The 18,987-nt window shown below is 52.4% G+C and overlaps 1 protein-coding gene across 1 annotated transcript; it reads right to left on the bottom strand.

Annotated features, from left to right (window-relative positions):
- Window positions 1-3,134: 3,134 nt before the first annotated feature.
- Window positions 3,135-10,083, bottom strand: ERF (ETS2 repressor factor). Its single transcript, XM_079118448.1, has 4 exons — window positions 9,915-10,083; window positions 5,163-5,397; window positions 4,682-4,797; window positions 3,135-4,584 (listed from the first exon to the last, which is right to left on the bottom strand). Exons 1-4 carry the CDS (start codon window positions 9,934-9,936, stop codon window positions 3,311-3,313), a joined length of 1,647 nt encoding a protein of 548 aa, XP_078974574.1. The 5' UTR covers window positions 9,937-10,083; the 3' UTR covers window positions 3,135-3,310.
- Between the last annotated feature and the right edge of the window lie 8,904 nt (window positions 10,084-18,987).

The following is an 18,987-nucleotide window of genomic DNA, read 5'->3' as shown; positions in this document are numbered from 1 at the left end:
ATGAAAGCGCTCTCTGCCCCTCCCACCTCGAGAATGGTGGGAACTGAAGTCTCTGGGCTTCACTTTAATCCAAGCCTGTGTTCATACTAACTGTCCTAGCCTTTCTAAAGCCTTAAAGAAGTCCTGTCCGCTAGGTCTGTTCCTCACTGAAATTCCCAGAGGACACAGAACGGCGACAGATGGTAACGCTAAAGCCTTTTCGGACTACGTTATCCAGAAGGCAAAGCAGGGACACGCTTCTGCTCCCTTTGCAAAGCCTGCAGGCGCATCACGCACAGCTCGGAGTGGGTGTTTCTGGGACCTGTAGTTGCCCAGCCAAATGGTGGCTGCTGCCCTCTGACGGCAGTTCGGAGTTGAAAAGTAAAATTCTGAGTTAGCCCTAAGGCCTAGGGAATCACAGAAGGGACCTAGAAGGCTCACTCAAGAGGGTGGCGGGGCATGGCAAGATAGCGACAGTTACTTAACCGTCAGAACCCGTGGGACATGCGCAGTGAGCCGCGCGTGGGCAACTGCCACAAAGGGATTGAGGTCCGTAGGAGTTTGAGTGCAATCGATGGAAATCTAATAGGATGTCTGTAGGGGGTGCGAACGTTCGCAAAGAGGTGCTCGGAAGGGTTTCAAGTGTCTAAGAGGGGCCATGATGTGTAGAGGGACTGAGGGGAGGGAAGAGGTGACGTGGTCTTTGATGGGCCATGGAGAACAATTATTGGGAACTAGTGGAGAATTCGAGGGGATTTAGGATTTCTGTAAAAGATCTGTGGAAGACAGAAATTACTGACCACTGAGACCCCTGAACAACCGGCAGGGAGGAGAGATGTCTGAGAAACATCAGGGGCTTTGGGGATCTATGTAGATGCTAGGGGGCTATAGGTGCAAAGGGGGTCTCTGTCAGGGTTCATCTGTGAAGTGTCCTGAGAGATTTGTGAAGAGCTTTCTGCTTGGAAGTCAGGGTCTCAGAGAATATGGACCCGGCCAAGGAAGTCATTTGTAGAAACATTTCAGATCTGCAAATGGATCCAGGTGAACCATTTAAAGACTGAGAGAGCCACTAGAGATTTCAAGACCTCATGCTACCTGTGCCATCCCTCACAGCTGGGGCAACAAGTTTGGTGAGACCATACTCTGACCTGATTAGAGGTGCTTTGAAGTCACTGGGGTTGGGTGACTAACCAGGGTCCTGCTACCCTCCCTCCAGTGACATCCACCTTTCTCCATCACTCCACCACCAATTCAGCTGCATCTGTGTTGCCAGGAGATATGCCTCATCCCAACTTCCAGAAATAGCCCAGCAGCCCCCACCCTAGGGAATGACTTACATCACCCAGGAGAGGGAGCAGTTGCCCATAGGCTGGAATAGAAGCCTCGGTTTCTTGCCAGTACCCCAGCCCTGGATCCTCTCCTGCCAACCAGCAACGTCATCTGGGACCACACACCCTAGGCTGGCACGGGGTTTAAGCGCAAGTGGGTAGCAGTTGCCAGTCAATATTCCCTCTTCCTTGGGGTTGCACAGGGTGGGGTTTCACAGTGAAGCCAGTTCATCAGACCATGAGCCCTCAATTCCCACTCCATCTCTTAGCAGCTATGACCTTAGGAAACCCCTTCCCCTTTTAGCTTTGGTCTTGTCTCTACAGGCAATTCCAGCCTGAATCCCTCTTTCATCCATCTCAACTCCCTAGTCTGGGCTTCTAGCTTTATGAGTTCCTCTCAGATCCTGGGAACCATCTTAGCTTTACGGAGGAAAATGCAGGACTTGTTGAAAGAACACGGGTTTTGGAGACAGACCTCATTGTCCTAGCCCCAAGTTAGGGCCCTACACAAGGCATTTAACTGGGTCAACTGCTTTTCCTTGTGTTGCAGTTTCTAATTAGATCTATGGCCCACACTAAACCAGTCAATGCTGACTAGTGAGCCAGACCCTTGTCAAGCCGCTTGGCTGGGGGCCTTAGTATGGTTGAACTCATCAGTTAACCTTACAAGATTTATGTTTTAAGAGACACTGCAGGCCATTGTCTCCAAAGGACTCCCAGCTTAACCCAAAGCACCTTTAGGGCTGTGATGTGAGCAGGGTGCTACAAACAGTGCAAAAGGAGCTTCTGGCCTTCACTGGTGTGGCTAGAAAATCCAAGGTGGAAAGCATTCCAGGAAAAGGACCAAAGTCAATAGGGTGGTGATGAAGGTAAGGAGTTTAAAAGAATAAGCAGATTCCCATGTAACAGAGAATCAGTCAGTAGAGGGCCAAGTATAGGCCTAAGACAATCAATTTCTGGGGTTTGTGACACCCATTGTCAGGCGATGATTTCCCAGGCCTGGGTTTGATCCATTCAGAAGGGTCAGGCCCCCTGGCCACATATCTCCCAGGAGCCAATCTTGCCCTCTCCTTCCCAATCAGGCAGAGACCATCACCCTGCAGCGGCTGCACCCAGCACCTAGGACAGATCACCGCATGCAAAGGTCCAAAGTTTTATTGTTTTGAATACATTCTCCAGCAGCCCCCTACTTCCCTCCCCCGCCCTCCTTCCCAATACAGAATAAGGCTTGACCACAGTCCCCCACCCAACCCCAGGGGCCCCAGCTGGGAGGCAGAGGGGGCTTCCAGTTTGTTTTCAGGGCACCCCCTTCCCATCCTCTCACCCACCTGCCCATGGGCCAGTCCTAGGAGCAGCTGGGGGTAAAGGGATTGGACCTATGCTGGGGTGGGGAGAAGGAGAGCAGGCACTTGTAGTTTTGTGGCCCATGGGCGGCACCCCTCAACCTCCTCCACCCCCATTCCCCACACCGAGTAATTTTTGGTTCATCAAAAAATTGTCCCTCCCTCCCATTGCAACCTTGTGGGATATGAGAAACCCAGGCACTCACAGCCCCTGGAGGGGCAAGGAAGGCAGGGGTGGGGCTGAGGGTGTTTGTGGGGTGGAGAGGGAGAGGTACAAGAGGCAGAGAACAGGGAGGGAGACAAGGCTTTACTTCCTAAGCGATTGTAATAAAAAAGTTCCTGGGTGTTGAGGCCAAAGCCTCAATTCAAATATAAATTCCCCAGAATGGAGGTGGCCCCCTTAATGCCCCCCTCCCTCCCCCCACCACCAACTTTGCCCAGAGCTTAGAAACAGACAGGACAGCCCCTGACCCTGGGCACCCACCCACCCCACCATTTAAAAAAAAAAAAAAGAAATTAAAGTTTTATACAAAATATGGGGAGGAGAGGGAGGAGGCAGGGAGGAGACTAGAGAGCTGCCCTCACCTCCAGGGCTTTGGGGGGGTTAAGGCAGCAAAAGCATGGGGAGTGGGGGGAAGCTGGGCCCCCTGCCCACAGCCCTCAGGAATCTCGATGCTCAAGGGAGAGCTGGGCTGTCGCATGCTGGAGGTCAGAACTCACCCGCCTTGGAGTGAGGGGACCCCCAGCCTCCCCAGGCCCATCCCCACGAACCTTCTTGTCCTCACCCTCATCCTCAAGGCCCCCAGCAGGGCCCCCACCCCCCTCGAGGCGACAGTCTTCACTCCAGCGCCGCTTAAAGCGCAGCTTGAGGGGCATGCACTGGGCTGCCCCAGGTGCCTCGCCAGGCTCGGGCTTGGGGGGTGCAGGTGGGGCACGGGGTGTCTTGAACACCTCCCCATCTTCCTCATCCTCATCGCTGATGTCAGTCACCTCCACCTCCTCTGATTCTCCTTCTGAGATAGGTTCCACCTTGATCTGTGGTGGTGGTGGTGGTGGTGGGGCCAGTGTCCCCGCCCCCTCAGCCAGCCCGCCAGTGCTGCTGCCACTGCTCTGGTCAGCGCCTCCTGGAGCCTTCTCCCCAGCTGCCCTCTGGCGGCGTCCTAGTGGGGGCGGCTGGAGCTTAAACTTGAATGGGGAAGAGGAGGAGGAAGAGGATGACGAGGCTGAGGAAGGGACTGGTGGGGTCTCAGGTGCCATGGACGGCAGCGGGCACTTGTCGGGGCGCTGTGGCTGGGGCACCACCAGCCCAGGGTAGTGCAGGAAGGCGCGGGGGCTGAGGTGGTAGTTGTAGACGCTTTGGGTGTGGGCCTGCAGGTACCGTTTCATGTCCTCAGGGCTAAAGGAAAAGTGGGAGCCTCCACCTGAGCCACTGGGGCCACCACTGGGGTACATAGGGCTCAGGGTGGGAGAAGGTGTGTAGGCCAGGTGAGTGGGTGTCATGGGCAAAGCCGGTGAGAGCTGAGGGGGTAGCAGGGAGCCAGGCCCAGCCAGAGGTGATACAGGAAAGGGACTGAGGGGCTCAGGGCCACCCCGGGGCCGGGGGTAGACACGGAAGACACCAGGGTCATGGGGTAGGCGGGCCAGAGGGGGCCCTCGGAAAGCACCCAGCTCTGGAGGGCCAGGTGGTCGTGCCCGGGGGTCCTCTCCCAGTGGTTCTTCCAGCTCTGAGGTGCCATCACTACAGTCACTGACTGAGCCTCGACCCAGACGGCGGGCCACCACAGCTGAGAAGAGTGAGGATGATGACGAAGAGCAGGCCGGTGGTGAGCGGGGGTCCTCGGTGGGGGAGAGCACCTCGGAGGGCGTTGAGGGAGGGAAGCGGAAGTGGCTGCCGCCCGATGGCACTGGAGGGGCACTCTGTGGCACCGCACCCCCTGACAGAGTGGGGATACTCGGTGTCAAGGCCCCTGTCCTAGCCTGGACAGAGACAAACCCTCTCTCCCTCCAAGGTCATGCATCCCTGGTACTCACCAGCCAACCCCACATCGATGAAAGGATAATTAACCAGCACCAGTTTGTTGAAGTTGAACTTGTAGGTGAACCGTTTCCCCTTGGTCTTGTGCAGAATGCGTTTATTATAATAATAGCTGTGGGTGTAGAGACACCATTGGGATGGTCACTGATCAGTCTGTATCCATTGGGACTCAGACTAGACTCCATACCTTGATGCATGCTTGTGTGCTGCTCATAAAGGGTCCCCGAGAAACATGGGTCACATGAAAGAAATTAAATATCCAGAATATGGGGCCCAGACTAGAGGTCTCATAGGTGATGACATTCCCAACACCTTGTGTTACCAATGGACTCAGAGAAGGGCTAGGATTTGCCCAAGGTCACACAGCTAGGATCTGGCAGAGCCAGGTGCCAAACCTAAAGCCCATTCCCATGGGTCAGGAGCTTCCAAACCAGTGGGGACTAACCCTGTGCTCCAGGGCCCACAGCCCCTCCTTACCGAAGGGCCCGGCTCAGCTTGTCATAGTTCATCTGGGGTTTGCACTTTCGGACACCCCAAAGCCGAGCTACCTCGTCGGGGTCCTTGATGACGAACTCCCCATAGTCGCCCTGCCAGGCGATGACACCCTGGTACTCTTCCTTCCTTAGCAGCTCCAGAATAAAGTGCCACAGCTGGATCTGCCTCGAGCCAGGGGACGATTCCGGCTTGTAAGCCCAATCCGGGAAGGCAAACCCTAGGGACAGGAGGCAGGGAGGGAGTGGCCTGGGGTCAGGATGCCAAGTCGGGGATCTGGGTCATTTCCCAGGATCCACCTCCTACCCAACCCTCATGGTAGGGAAATCCCTCTCCTCTCAGCCAAGTGAAGACCTGAGTTAGGAAGAGACTCTATGTCTGTTTGAGGGGGCTAGACAGGAGCTGGGGGGAGGGGAAGCTGGAGCCTGCTCCAGCGACACCGGGAGAAACAGGAAACCGTCGGCGGCGGGTCCCGGGGCCAGTGCCAGGGGGCTAGGCACCAAGCCAGGCCGGCGGGCAGAGCTGCCAGTGGGGGAGGGGCAGAAAGGGCACACGTGGCCAGCCCATTTGGGGCACAGCCCCCCAGCCCACCCCCACACCCATTCAGAGCCAAATGCACCCCCCACAGTTCCTCTGACACCCTTCTTAGGAACATACACTATCTCCCCACCCCAAGACCTAAAAGAGTCGTACTCCCACCCCAGGAACCAGAAGATTTTTTTTTTTTTTTTCTTAAAAGGACCAGGAGGGGTGGGGTGGCTGGTTGACGATGAGGTCAGCACTTGCACACACAGAGGCTTCTGTCTTCCCTGGAGAGTGAAACCCAGACTGTCTGAAAGCCCCCCCCCCCACCCTGCACCAAGCCCTAGACCCTCTAAGTTGCATCGCCCTCCCCAGACCCAGACATCCAGGCCAGACCTGGCTAGAGGTCCCCCAGTCCAGGGCAGAGACCAAGCAGGCACCGTGGCACTGTCACCCTCTTCCCACTTCTGCCTTATCATCAGCTTCTTCCCTGCCCACCTGCCTGCCCACCCCCAGCATTAACCTTGGGTAGAGGTTGGTGGTGGGCTGGCTGGTCCCTGGAGGGGGTGGGCAGCCTGGGGTGGGGGGGCTGCGGTTGTTGTCATTTCCCAAACCCCCGGGTAATCAGGGACCATCAATAATTCAGCATTAGGCAGCCGGTAATGGAGGGGTGGGAGGAGGGAAAGGGGAGGAAGGGAGGGAGGGGGGAGGCAGGGCAGGGGCCCTGGTGCCACTACTGAAGAGAAGGCCAAGGTGGATGGTGGATGGCTAAAGATGAATGGGGGTAAACGGGTGTGGTAGTGCACACCTTTTGTCCCATTAGTGGGGAGGCTGAGATGGGAATATTGAGCTCAGGAATTTGTGACCAGCCCAGGCAACATAGCAAGACCCTCTTGGGGGGGGCGGGGGGGTGGTGTTTCCAAATCCTGGTCTGCAAGTCTGCAGGGGTCAGTCTCCCTCTCTTGGCCCCAGCTCAAGCAGGTACCAACCAGGCCTCTGGACAAGACTAAGCCTCCCCAAAGACTCCACCCCAGTCTGGAATCCAACACTGGATCATTCCCCTTGAGAACACCAGGGATCAGCAGTACCTGCTCACACTGGGACCATCCCCTTCAAATCCAAAACTCACCCTGTCCCCAACAGAAGCTCAAGTGCCCAACTCCTGGTAGACTGGCATGACTAGTATTACATTCCCCACCTAGTCTCTACCCCATTCAGAAGTCCCAGCCTAAACCAGCCCCTTAGGGCTCCAGGAATATGACCTCCAGCTGTTCAGACCCAGAGTCCTGGACCAGCAGCCCTGCTCCATTTAGCAGGGGCAGTCCCTGACAACCTCTTCCAAGGACCCCAGCATCCACAGCCCCATGCCTCTCTTGGGAATTCAGCTGCTCACCCCATTATCCTCAGCCTTCTACACAGCAGAGGTCCCAGGGTCTCCCTCTGGGCCCAGAGGCCTTTGGGAACCCAGATGACCAAACCACCAGGTACAACCACCAAGTACCCCAAGAGCCCTCTCCAAAAAGCTTCTGGCCCCCTCAGGGTACCATAGGAAGCTCCATGCTACTCTCACTTCAGTCCCAATTTGGCTCCCAGACCTAGAAGGGGGGCTGAAGCCCTGAGACATCCATCTGGGGGTGGAGGGGAGTATTGACTTCCATCCCCCCCCCCCCAAATTAAAGCCACCCTTCCCAGCCCACCCGCCCCAGCCTCCATGTCCCGGTAACCAGGCAACGTGTGTGCAGCGACAGTCCTGGGAGCGGGGGAGCAGGAGGCTAAAAATAAACTTTGCAGAAGAGAGGCAGTGAGAGAGACTACATGCAACACAAAGGGAACTCGGAAAGGAGGTGGGGGGGCTCTGGAAAGGCCTCAAGCTGCATTCTGAGCTGTCCCAGGCCCCCTTGTTAACCTCCTTCCCTGAGTGACACCCCGCCCCCCAGGCCCTGGACCCTGGCTGCCACTCCTGGCAGGGACCCTTCCCCACACCCAGGCCCACCCCAACACCAGCTTTCCTCATCGGACACAGCATACATAAGGGCCTGTTCCTGGCTTTGGGGGGGCAGGATGAAGGGGGGGTGACGTCAGGGACTCTCAATGGGGCTCTGTTCCCCAAGCCTTGGAGCCAGGAGCCAGGCACGGGCAAGGGGAGCATGTGTGAGCGTATGCTGTGTATGGGTCCACGTGCTTAAATCAGGGAAACACCAGCTCTGCACCAAGAAAGCCTGGGGGTGCAGGACCTCTGGAGCATGGGGGACCAAAGAGGCAAAGAGATGGAGAAAGCAGTTGCACTCAAAGAGGGGTTCAAGAAACACAGACCGGGTGTGAAGGTGGCAGCAGACAGGAAGGGCTGAGATGGCTGGGTCCCAGAAGGCACACCTGGATCTCACAGAGGTAGGGTAGGGATTCTCCCAGACTGCAAGACTGGGTGGGGGCAGAATTCCTAGGCACCCCCTCAATTTCACGTGACTGTCCAAACTTTTTTTAAGAGACTATGGGGGTCGGAAGGGAGGAGTGATGGTAGAGGAAGAACACGCTGGCCTCCAGGGGGGCCCCACCACCTCCCCCACTCCAGGCAGCCCTCGATGGCGCCAGGGCCGGGAAGAAAACAGGAAGTGGGAAACAGCCGCGGCAGAAGAGAGAGGGGCTGGGATGGAGGATCAGATGGAGGGGCTCATAGCCGTCAGCACACGGAAAAAAGGACTGACCGGGAGACCATTCCAGGCCCCCCTCTTACCAGCTCCCACTCCCCAAACCCCACACATGACTCGCACCCCAGTCAGGACTGTAGAGCTTCCCAGCCGGTCCCAATGGGCCAAGGTCCCTAGTAGAAAGACAGGCGGAGTTGTCTGGGCACCTCGGTGCCCTCCCCGAGTGAGGGGAGGCTCTCGCTGCCCCCAGGGCCCAGCGGCCCGGGAGCCTGTGGAAGCCGGGGAGTAAGTGGGACGCACGTGACTGACCCTACAGCACTCCGAACCCCTGCCCCACCCTCAGCCCCCCTCCCCGGCCGCAATCCCCTGGCGCCGAAGTCCTGCTCCGAGCCCTTTAAGAGCCGCCCCCACCCGCCGAGCAGGGGGTGGGGTGGGTGGGCCGGTCGGGGCACACACCCGCACACAGGAGCCCTAGCCGCGGCCGCCGCCGGGGAAAGGAAACAAGTTTGAACAGCGGCGCCCGGCCCCCTTCCCCCTCCCCCGTCCCCGCCCCGGGCCGGATTCCGACAGGGTACTCGGGCAGGGGGCGGCTAGGACCCCTCCCCCCGCGCACCCGGGCGCAAAGTCCAGCCCGCGCGAGCCCGGGGGCGGCGGGGGATGGGAGGGGGGAAAGTCCGACCGGGAGGGGGGTTAATCCCGATGCCCCCCGCCCGCCGGCCGAGGGGGGAGGGGAACCCAGGCCCCTTAAGGAGGAGCAAGTTGGCGGGGAAGAGGGGCGGAGGGAAAGACGGCCGGCTGAAAGAGAAGAGCTGGATCTGGGAGGGGGAAGGGGGGGAGATTCTGCGTCCCCCCACCACCTTCCCCACCTTCCTCAACCCCCAGCCTCCGACGGTGCGGGAGGAGGGTACCCGTGTCTCCCCCGAGCCACCTTAAAGCAGCGCGTTCTAAGGTCGGAAACAAAAAGTTCCTTTTTCGAACGTTCGGGCTGCGCTTTGGAACTTTGCGACTCGGTGCGGGCGGGGGAGCGAGGAGCCGGCGGAGACGGGCGGGGGAGGGGCAGCGCAGCCCGGACCCCGAGTCCCGGGCTCCCCACTCACGCCCTCCTAGAGGCCATCCGTATCCCCCACTAACCCGATGCGAGGCACGCGCAGCTGTGAAGGTCACGGGCCGGACCGCGCAGCGCGGAACCGGGGATAGCGGGCCCAGTGGACCAACCCCCCCCGCCCCGCACACGTCCCGGCCCCCAGAGTGCAACGTGACAGAACGGCAGGGAGGGACCCCGCCACCCCCGTGATCTAGGGAGTGGGGGAGAGCCCAGCTTGTGAGGTTCGGGCAGGCAGAGAAGATCCGGACCCGCAACACCCACACCACTCCGACCCGAGCCCCGAATTGGGGGTCCCAAGCAGCACCCCCTGTCGCTCCGCAAGAAGCAACAGGTTTTGAGTGCTTGGGGGTCCCCCATAACTAGGAATCACTCGGGCTCCCCCGGACCCCTCCAGCCCCCCCAAAGTTTTCTGCCCGGTTTCCCGGGGCAACAAGTCTCCCCCACACGTGCTGCCCCCGCCCCCACCTGTGTCCGCCGGGGTCTTCATGCTGGGGGGCCCGGGGCAAGGCACCCCGACTCCGGGCCGTGGCTCCCGGCGCCCGCGCTGCCCCGTCCCGTCCCGCGCCCGTCGGGCCGCCCTCGCCGCCTCACACGGCCTCGCCTCTCAGAGCCTCTCCCCTCCCCGCCGCCGCCTCCCGGGTTAATATCGCACTCCGGGGCCGGGACGCCCACGCCCCCCGGCCGGCGACGTCACCGCCGCGTCGCCATGGAGACACTGCGCCCGCCCCCTCCCCGCGCACTCACACACACGCTTGCCGGCGCGCAGCCACTGAGGACCGGCCGGCTCTGGGCTTAAAGGGGCCGCGCGGCGGGGGAGGGAGGAAGGAGAGGGCGGGGAGGGGATGGGGTCCTGGGGGTCATGACCCATCTCGGAGGCTCCCTGTCTGCTAATAACTAAAGCCCTCAGCGCTTGCTACCTGCCGCCCCTCCTCCTCCCCTGCCCCCTGGGGCCTGGACTTTCTTTTGGGAGCCTGAGGGTAGAGGGGAGTACCCTATAAGTGGGGTCAGAAACTTTTGTGGGGAAGGGCATGGTCCATTTGGGAGGAGGCCGAATCTTCTCTGCCGGAAGACAGTCAGGGCTTGGCGAATAATCATCCAGACCACTGCATTTTCCCAGTCTGGCCTTACACAGTCCCCCCACCCCCAACCCTGAACCTGAATGGGGCAGCTGTCCAGGGGTGGGGTAGAACGGGTGGGAAGCACTTCCCAGCATCGGAAATGGAGAGGCGGTGTACCCTCCGCTCCTGTGGGGATGGGGTCTCGGCCTTCCTGTTAGCCCCTAGTCCAGCTGGGGAGGAAGTGATCAGAAAAAATGTATTCTGGAACCACCACCACCATCCTCAACCTGCAGCTGTCCTGGGGACACTGGTGCCGGAGGTACCTCCACCTCCTCCTCTAGGGCAAGGGGTTCCGTAGGTGGGGCCAGGATGTGAGGAGGCGTCGCAAATCTCAACAAATGTGCTCCCAAGGGGAACTGAGGGTCTTCAGGAGAGAGGAAGACAGGGCTTAAGACCTAAGGCTGGGGCGTAGGGCAAGTGTTAAGTTTGTTCTCCGCAGCAGCTGGGAGGGATGGATGGAGCCTGAGGCTCGGGAAACAGGAAATCAGTGCAGATCGGATGGATGGAGGCAGGGAGCCAGAAGCAGGGTAGAGGGCAAATAGAAGCAATATTCACAGACGTATCCTAGACACAGCCTCAAAAGTGACTCAGGTTACCAAAAGAGGAGAGTATGTGGAGAAAGGGCAAGACAAACCCAAAAGATGGACCAAGAGAGACCAGCCAGAAGAATAAAAGGCCTAAAGGGGCCAGACTCTAGGTTTTTAGGGCTTTAAATGCAGGCTTCTCCCTTGCCGGGTTCCTAGTGTGCCTTAGATCAGCTCCTCACCAGTGCCTCAGACAAAGTCTCAGGCCTCCTCCTTGGGGAGACCGAGGTCTCCAGAGGAGCATTCACCCCCTTGGGAAATTATGTAACCTTGCCTACGGACACTACAGCTCCCCCACGGATATTGTAACCCTCTGGGAGCAGTGTGGTCCAGCAATAATAATAATCATCATTGTTAGAATAACAGCTCCTGATTCTGAGTGCTCACAATGTGCCAGGCACTGGGCCAAGCATTGTCAGAGGCATCTTCTCATTTAATCCTCACAGAATCCCAGTAAAGGGAGTTACAATTGTTATCCCCATTTACAGATTATGAAAATGAGGCTCTGAGAGAGGAAATTAGTCTGACAAAGTCCTACAGTCAGGAAGAGCTGGGATCAGGGTTCAAACCCAGATCCATATCCTTAACCATTATACTTCACTACCTCCCCAATACAGTTTGACAGATGACAGATCCGTAACAGCCCAGTGACCTCACACACATTCTCCAATAAGGAAGAAACCTGAGTTACAAACCCAGCTCTGCTTCCCTGTGCCTGTGACAAAGGGCAAGTGACCTCCTCTTTTTGAGCTTCAGATTCTACATCATTAGCCGGGTGAGGTGGTGCATGCCTGTAATCCCAGCAACTCAGGAGGCTGAGGCAAGAAGATCTCAATTTCAAGGTCAGGCTGGACAATTTCAGACCCTAAGCAACTTAGTGAGAACCTGTTTCAAAATAAAAAAGATGTGGCTCCATGGTTAAGCACTGCTAGGTTCAATTCCTGGTACCCCCCCCCCCCAAAAAAAATTCATCTATAAAATAGGATCATTAATAGACCTTACACAATAGTTTTATTGTATAATTGTAAAAAATCAGGAATGTGAAGCACACAATAAATATTGGGCTGGGCATGTAGCTCAGTGGTAGAGCTTGTGCTTGGCATGTGGTTTGATCCCTAGCACCAAGACATAAATAAGTAAAAATTAACACTGGTAATAATTATTAACAGAGTAAAAAGCATTATTAGATATTAGCAGAAACAACTTTATACCCCATAGATGATGTGAGCACCTCTTACCCTACAGACTCCAACTATAAACTGAATAAACACACATCACTGACAATGTGAAATTGTGAAATTGCCTATTAATGTCATAATCCCACCTTGACCCAGGTGACCAGCTCATTGCACTGTTTCTTTTCTTTTCTTTTTTTTTTTTTTTTTTTTTTGGTACCAGGAATTGAACCCAGGGGTGCTTAACCACTGAGCCACATCCCTAGCTATAGGCATTGTGTCTTTGGTGGTTTATGCAAACTTGTCCATAGGTATTAAAATCTGTCAAGGGACCATGTTACTCTACCACAGAAATGTGGAGCCTGTGGAATAGTTCAGTTGACTCAGGGATACTGAGACCCATCCTCAAAGATGATAGCAATTGTGATCCCAACTATTACTGAAACACCTGGATACTGTGAATTTGTGATCATAATTATTCCTCAGGCTGGGCATAATATAATTCCAGTGACTTAGAAGGCTGAAACAGAAGGATCACAAGTTCAAGGTCAACTTCAGCAATTTAGTGAGCCCTGTCTCAAAATAAAAACCACAAAGGGCCAGGCGTCGTGGATCACACCTATACCCCCAGTGACTCAGGAGGCTGAAGCAGGAAGATTACAGGTCCTAGGCCAGCCTCAGCAACTTAGTGAGGCCTTAAGCCATGTAGCCAGACACTGTCCAAAATAGAAAATAAAGGACTGGGGATGCGACTCAGTGGTTTTAACCCTTTGCCCCTACCCATACACCCCTGACACACCCTGGTTAAAAAAAAAAAAAAAATACAAAAAAAAACAAAAGGGGCTGGAAAGAATATAGCTCAGTGATAAAGTGATCCTGGGTTCAATTGCCAGTACCAACACCAAAAACAACAAAATATTCCTCACCACTGACCAGTCCTTAAAGAGAGGCCATGCAACCAGGTGATTCAGTTCCAATGAACCACATGTCACCCCCACCCCCATTTCACTATGGAAAGGCCTTCACATGCCCAGGGAAAAGTGTAGCCTCTCCGACTCAGGACACACTTGAAATGAAAGGTGTAAACAACTCTGTCCAGACAGTGAGGTACCCCCATCCCATGGCCCTGGTAGTCCTTGTTCCAGTTTGCCACCCTGACACAGATAGTATTTAACCTGCTGTTGTCAGGCAGAGGCATTGACTGGAGCTGTCCCTATAAAAGTCTCAACTTTTTTTTTTTTTTTTTTTTTTTTTTTGGTACTGGGAATTGAACCCTGGGACCCTTTACCACTGAGCCATATCTCCAATCTGTTTTATTTTTTATTTTGAGACGGGATCATGCTAAGTTGTTGATGGCCTCACTAAGTCACTGAGGCTGGCCTTGAACTTGTGATTCTTCTGCCTTAGCCTCCTGAGCCACTGGGATTATAGGTGCGTGCCACTGCGCCTGGCAAGTTCCAACATTTCAGACTTGACACCTCACTTCTGTAAAGGAAACTATGTGGACAACCCATCCTTCAGCCATATGAGCAACAATGAATCATTAAGACCCTAAAAATAGAGACTGAAGGTAGAGTACTTGCCTAGCACACACAAGGTCCTAGGTTCGGTCCCCAGCAAGGGTGTGTGTGTGGGAGAGACAGACCATTAGAGCATTGTACTTCCCACAGTAGTATGACCACCCACCCCATATAGACACAGCAGTGAACTGTCCCTAAGTGGAGGATGTGACTACACTATAGTATCATCCATTCTCACCTCCCTGACTCAGATGTGCATAAGGCTTCTGGCCTCTGTGCCAGGCACACTACTCTTCCATTTACACTCATTCCTTGATGAGGTCCATCAGTCCTGTGGGAGATCACTATCTCTCAGCTGATTACTGCCACATTTTTATCTCTAGCTAGAGACTTTTCCCTGAGTTCCAATCCTACACATCCCTCTGGAACCTGCAACTCCATTTAAAAAAATTTTTTTAGATGATGGACCTTTATTTATTTATTTATTTTTGGCAGTGCTGGGGAATTGAACCCAGGGCCTTGTGCTTGAAAGGCAAGCACTCTACCAACTGAGCTATACCCCCAGCCCCTGATGGACCTTTATTTTTATTATTAAAAAAAAAAAAAAAAAAGTTGTTGATGAGCCTTCATTTATATGTGGTGCTTAGAATTGAACCCAGTGCCTCCCACATGCTAGGCAAGCACTCTACCACTGAGCCACAACCCCAGCTCCCTGCAACTCCATTTTGCTGGTTGCTCAGGTTGAATATCTTGGAATCATTGTGTACTTTCACCCAACATTCAGTGTGAAAGGAATTCCCAGAAGCTCTATCTTCCACTATTCTGGAATCAGCTCCCTTTATTTCTCCCTAAGTTGCCCAGGCTGTCCTTGAACTCCTGCACTGAAGTGATCCTCCCACCTCAGCCTGCAGAAGAGCTAAAACACATGGGCACCCACATCTACTAAAATCTGTACTCCATTGATCAGCACCCTCCTCCTGTTCTGGGATATTCTCACTGTACTTCCTGTTGCCACTGGCCTCTAGTCTGTGCTCCATCCATAGCCGGAGGGATCCCAAAAAATCAGATCACATTTCTTTGCTGCCCCAAACCTTCCAGTGGCTCCTCTACTCACTGGGAGTAAAAGCCAAGTCCTTGCAATGGTCACGAGGTCTTACCTGGACCCCACCTCCCAGCTTTTCCCATCATTTCCACTTTAGCTCCACTTTGTCTCTTTGCTGTCCCTTGGGCACATCAGGGCTCAGGGACTTCATATGTGCTCCATCTTACAGGAAAACTTTTCCCCAAGATACCTACATAGCTCTGTCTTTCATCCCCTTCAGGCTTTTACAATGGCTGGTAGTCTGTGATGAATAAATAAACCCATAATTGAGCAGCAAACCCCCAGATACCCAGTGCAATACAATGAATGTAACCCCTTACACAGAGAGACCCTCATGGGTGGTTAGTGACAATGCAACCCCCTAGAGAGGGTGAACCCATAAATAGAAGAATCTCCATTGCATGAGAAGGGGTGATTATTCTCTCAAATGTCAGCTGCACAAAGACCAATGTTTGCTCTATTTTTTACACTGCCTCATCACAGGTGCCTAGAACTGTGTTGGGCATTGAATAGGTTAACAATGCATACTTGAAGTGAACTGAGTCTAGCACATACAGTGGTACAGCCTCATGATAGGATGAACCCATGCAGATGGCACAGTGTCTGCAACCAATATAAACCCACATATGTGGCACAGTTCTCACATAGTGGAAATCCCAGATGCTCGAAAGAGTGTGAATCCCAATATATATAGTGTGACCCTCATAAATGATGTTACCCCCCCCATAAAGATAATATGACCCTCACAAATATCCTGAGCTCCATGCAACTGGTGAGACAGCTTATAGACAATGTGTGTCTCCATGTAATTCCCTCATTAGGTGATCTACCAGAGGCAACAACAACAACAACCCCTCCTTCTCCTCCACTCCTGGAACCCAGGGATGGTCTATCAATGAGCTACATGCCCCCATCCTTTTTATTTTGTATTTTGAGATAGTTCCTCACCAAGTGCTGAGGCTGGCCTCAAACTTATGATCCTCCTACCTCAGCCTCCTGAGTTGCTGGGACCACAGGTGTACACAAGTGCACCCAGCCAATCAGCTAATATAACTTCTTTAACATGATGAAAATTCTTCTATCAACTGGATCAATTCCCATAACCTGGGTAACCCCATATGCACAGTGTAGACAAATATATAAATAGGGTCGCTTCTATAAACAGTGTGACTCAGTGTACACATTGTGAACAGTGTAACCCCAAAACCAACATAGCTTCATACAGTACAACCCCCCTGGGTGGACCACCAATGGGTACATTATAGACTGTGAACAATGTAGACTCACCAATGGCTGCAATAAACCCTAATGTCAATTTTATTAACATCATAGATAAAGTAACTCTCATTTTCAGGTAGAAATCTCATGTTCCATTTGAATTCTGGGAGTTCATAATCTTCATAACATTATATGATCTGATGACCCCCAAAATGTAATTCTCCTATAAAAATCCAACCTCCCTCCTACACACACATACACATGAAGACACTGTGTGGGCTGGGGTTGTGGCTGAGCGGTAGAGCACTTGCCTGGCACTTGTGAGGCACTGTGAGGCACTTGTGAGCCTCATCACCACATTAAAAAAATAAAGAACTGTGCCTATAACTAACTAAGTAAATAAATAAATAAAAAGACACTATGAACTACTGGGCGCGGGGTGCACACGCCTGTAATTCCAGTGACTGGGGAGGCTGAGGTAGGAGAATAGCAAGTTCAAAGCCAGCTTCAATAACTGAGCTGAGACCCTGTCTCAAAATAAAAACTAAAAGGAGTTGAGGATATAGCTCAGTGGTAGAGTGTTCCTGGGTTCAATCCTAAGTACCAAAAAATAAAAAAGTAATCACAATAAGCTGACATTTTTGCAAACTTACTCTGTTTACACTGATTTATTTATTTATTTTTTATTTAATTCACTTACTTTTTTTTTTTTTTTTTTGTTTTGTTTTGTTTTTGGTGCTGGGGATTGAACCTAGGGTCTTGCACATGCTAAGCACACTATCACTGAGCCATACCCCCAGCCTATGTTCATTTTTTAAATTAAATTTATTTATTTTAAATGATACATAAAAACAGCTGGGTGAGTGGCACTCACCTGTAATCCCAGCAACTTGAAAGGCTGAGGCAAGAGGATCACAAGTTCAAGGCTAGCCTCAGCAATTCAGCAAGACCCTAAACAATTGAGTGAGATCCTGTTTCAAAATAAAAACATAAAATAGGGCTGGGGAGGGCTGGGTTTGTGACTAAGTGGAAAAGCACTTGCTTAGCACATATGAGGTGCTGGGTTCAATCCTCAGCACCACATAAAAATAAATAAAGTTATTGTATCCATCTACAACTACATATTAAACAAACAAACAAACAAACAAAAAAAAGAAGACAGGGGATGTAACTCGGTGGTAAAGTACCCTTGGGTTCAATTCCCAGTGTTGAACAAAAACAAAACAATCATAAAAGCTATTTGCATTTTTGGAATACAATGTGATATTTCAATCCACATATCATTGTGTAATGTACAAATCAGGTTAAGCAGTATCTCCTTAAACACATATAATTTCTTTCACTTTATTTAGCAATATTGGGTTTCAAATATAGAAGCTCATCTGCTGCCCTTTTTTATATTTTATATTTTGTGATACCAGGAATTGAACCCAGGGGTGATTACCCACCTAGTCACATCCCTAGCTCTTTATTTTTTAATTTGAGATAAATTGCTGAGGGCCTTGCCAAATTGCAATTCTCCTGCGTCAGCCTTCCAAGTCACTGGGGTTATAGGCATGAGCCACCATGCCCAGCTACTCTGTAATAGCACATGCTTACACTGTTCTAAATGTTTTGTACATGTTAACTTCTTATCCCCTTTTAATTATTCATTTAATTAAAAAATTTCTTTTTGCAGTGGTGGTGATGGACCCCAGGACCTCATGCCAGGTTAGTGCTCTACCCCTGATGTACACCCCCAGACCTATTATCACCTTTTAAAAAAAGGTGGAAAGCAAGGCACAGAGGAATTAAGTGACCTTCTCAACATCACACAGCTGGGAAGAAGCCCAGTTGGGATTTGACCTGAGGGCAGGCAGCCTGGTTAAACCTGTGTAATTCTACCTCCTGCAACATCACCCCTCACCCCAATGACAGTGTAATTTTAATGAACTGTGTAACTAACCTCCATGACAAGGGAAATAGGCCTTTGACATTGTGAATTCCCACTGATAGGTCTCGTTCATGCATGGTATAACTTGTATAAGCAGTGGGGATCCTTCTATGGACATTATAAATACATCAGGGCCAGGGGTTGGGGATGTAGCTCAGTGGTAGAGTACTTGTCTAGCGTGTATGAGGCCTTGAGTTCTATCCCCAGTACTGCAATAAATAAATAATAAACAAACAAATACATAAGTAATACATCACAGCCAGAAACAGTCCCTGACAGTGGAAACCCCCTTTCAGCAGAACATTCTAGGGAGGATGAGTTCCTCTGTGGAACTTCCCCCGACTCTAATTCTCCCTCACTTATGCTAACTGAACTGATCAATGGAAATCTTCCCCAAACATAATTTAAGCTCCTATGGGCAGTGTGAACTTCTGCCCAGTATTAGCCTTCCTCTGGATAGTGTAATTTTTGGATCCATGACAAAGATAACATAGACAGTTCACATCTGAGTGCACAACGGAACTTTCTCTGGCGGCTGTGAATCTCTTTTGTGACAGCATGCACCACTCCCCAACTGCTCAGTGGGCAACGTAAACTCTTTTGAGTACAAATTTTTCTCATACTCAGCATCTACCTAATGCACATAGCATAAATGGCCTTATGAAATTTTCAACTCTGAGTCCACGTAATAAGGAAGTAGGTACTATCTTTAAGAGAATTAAAATAGATACAATAGATAGTATTAGATTGTAAAAGCAATATGCTAGCATAGCTATTCCTTCATAGTGCGAACTCCTTGTGGACAGTGAAAATTTCCCGCATCTCTGCGGACAGTGGGTATTTTCCACGGATAATGTGAATCTCTTCCATACTCAGTATACCCCATTG

The sequence above is a fragment of the Sciurus vulgaris genome (genome assembly GCF_902686455.1).
Source record: "Sciurus vulgaris genome assembly, chromosome: 17".
Lineage (NCBI taxonomy): Eukaryota > Metazoa > Chordata > Mammalia > Rodentia > Sciuridae > Sciurus > Sciurus vulgaris.
This window is presented reverse-complemented; position numbering and strand designations above follow the sequence as displayed.

What these genes read in the sequence shown, in the direction of transcription:
- ERF (XM_079118448.1), bottom strand. Translation starts at nt 9,936, where the DNA reads ATGAAGACCCCGGCGGACACAG. An exon ending in GAAGACCCCGGCGGACACAG is followed by an intron (nt 5,398 to 9,914) that starts GTGGGGGCGGGG and finishes TCCTGTCCCTAG; the next exon opens with GGTTTGCCTTCCCGGATTGG. An exon ending in AAGCTGAGCCGGGCCCTTCG is followed by an intron (nt 4,798 to 5,162) that starts GTAAGGAGGGGC and finishes CTACACCCACAG; the next exon opens with CTATTATTATAATAAACGCA.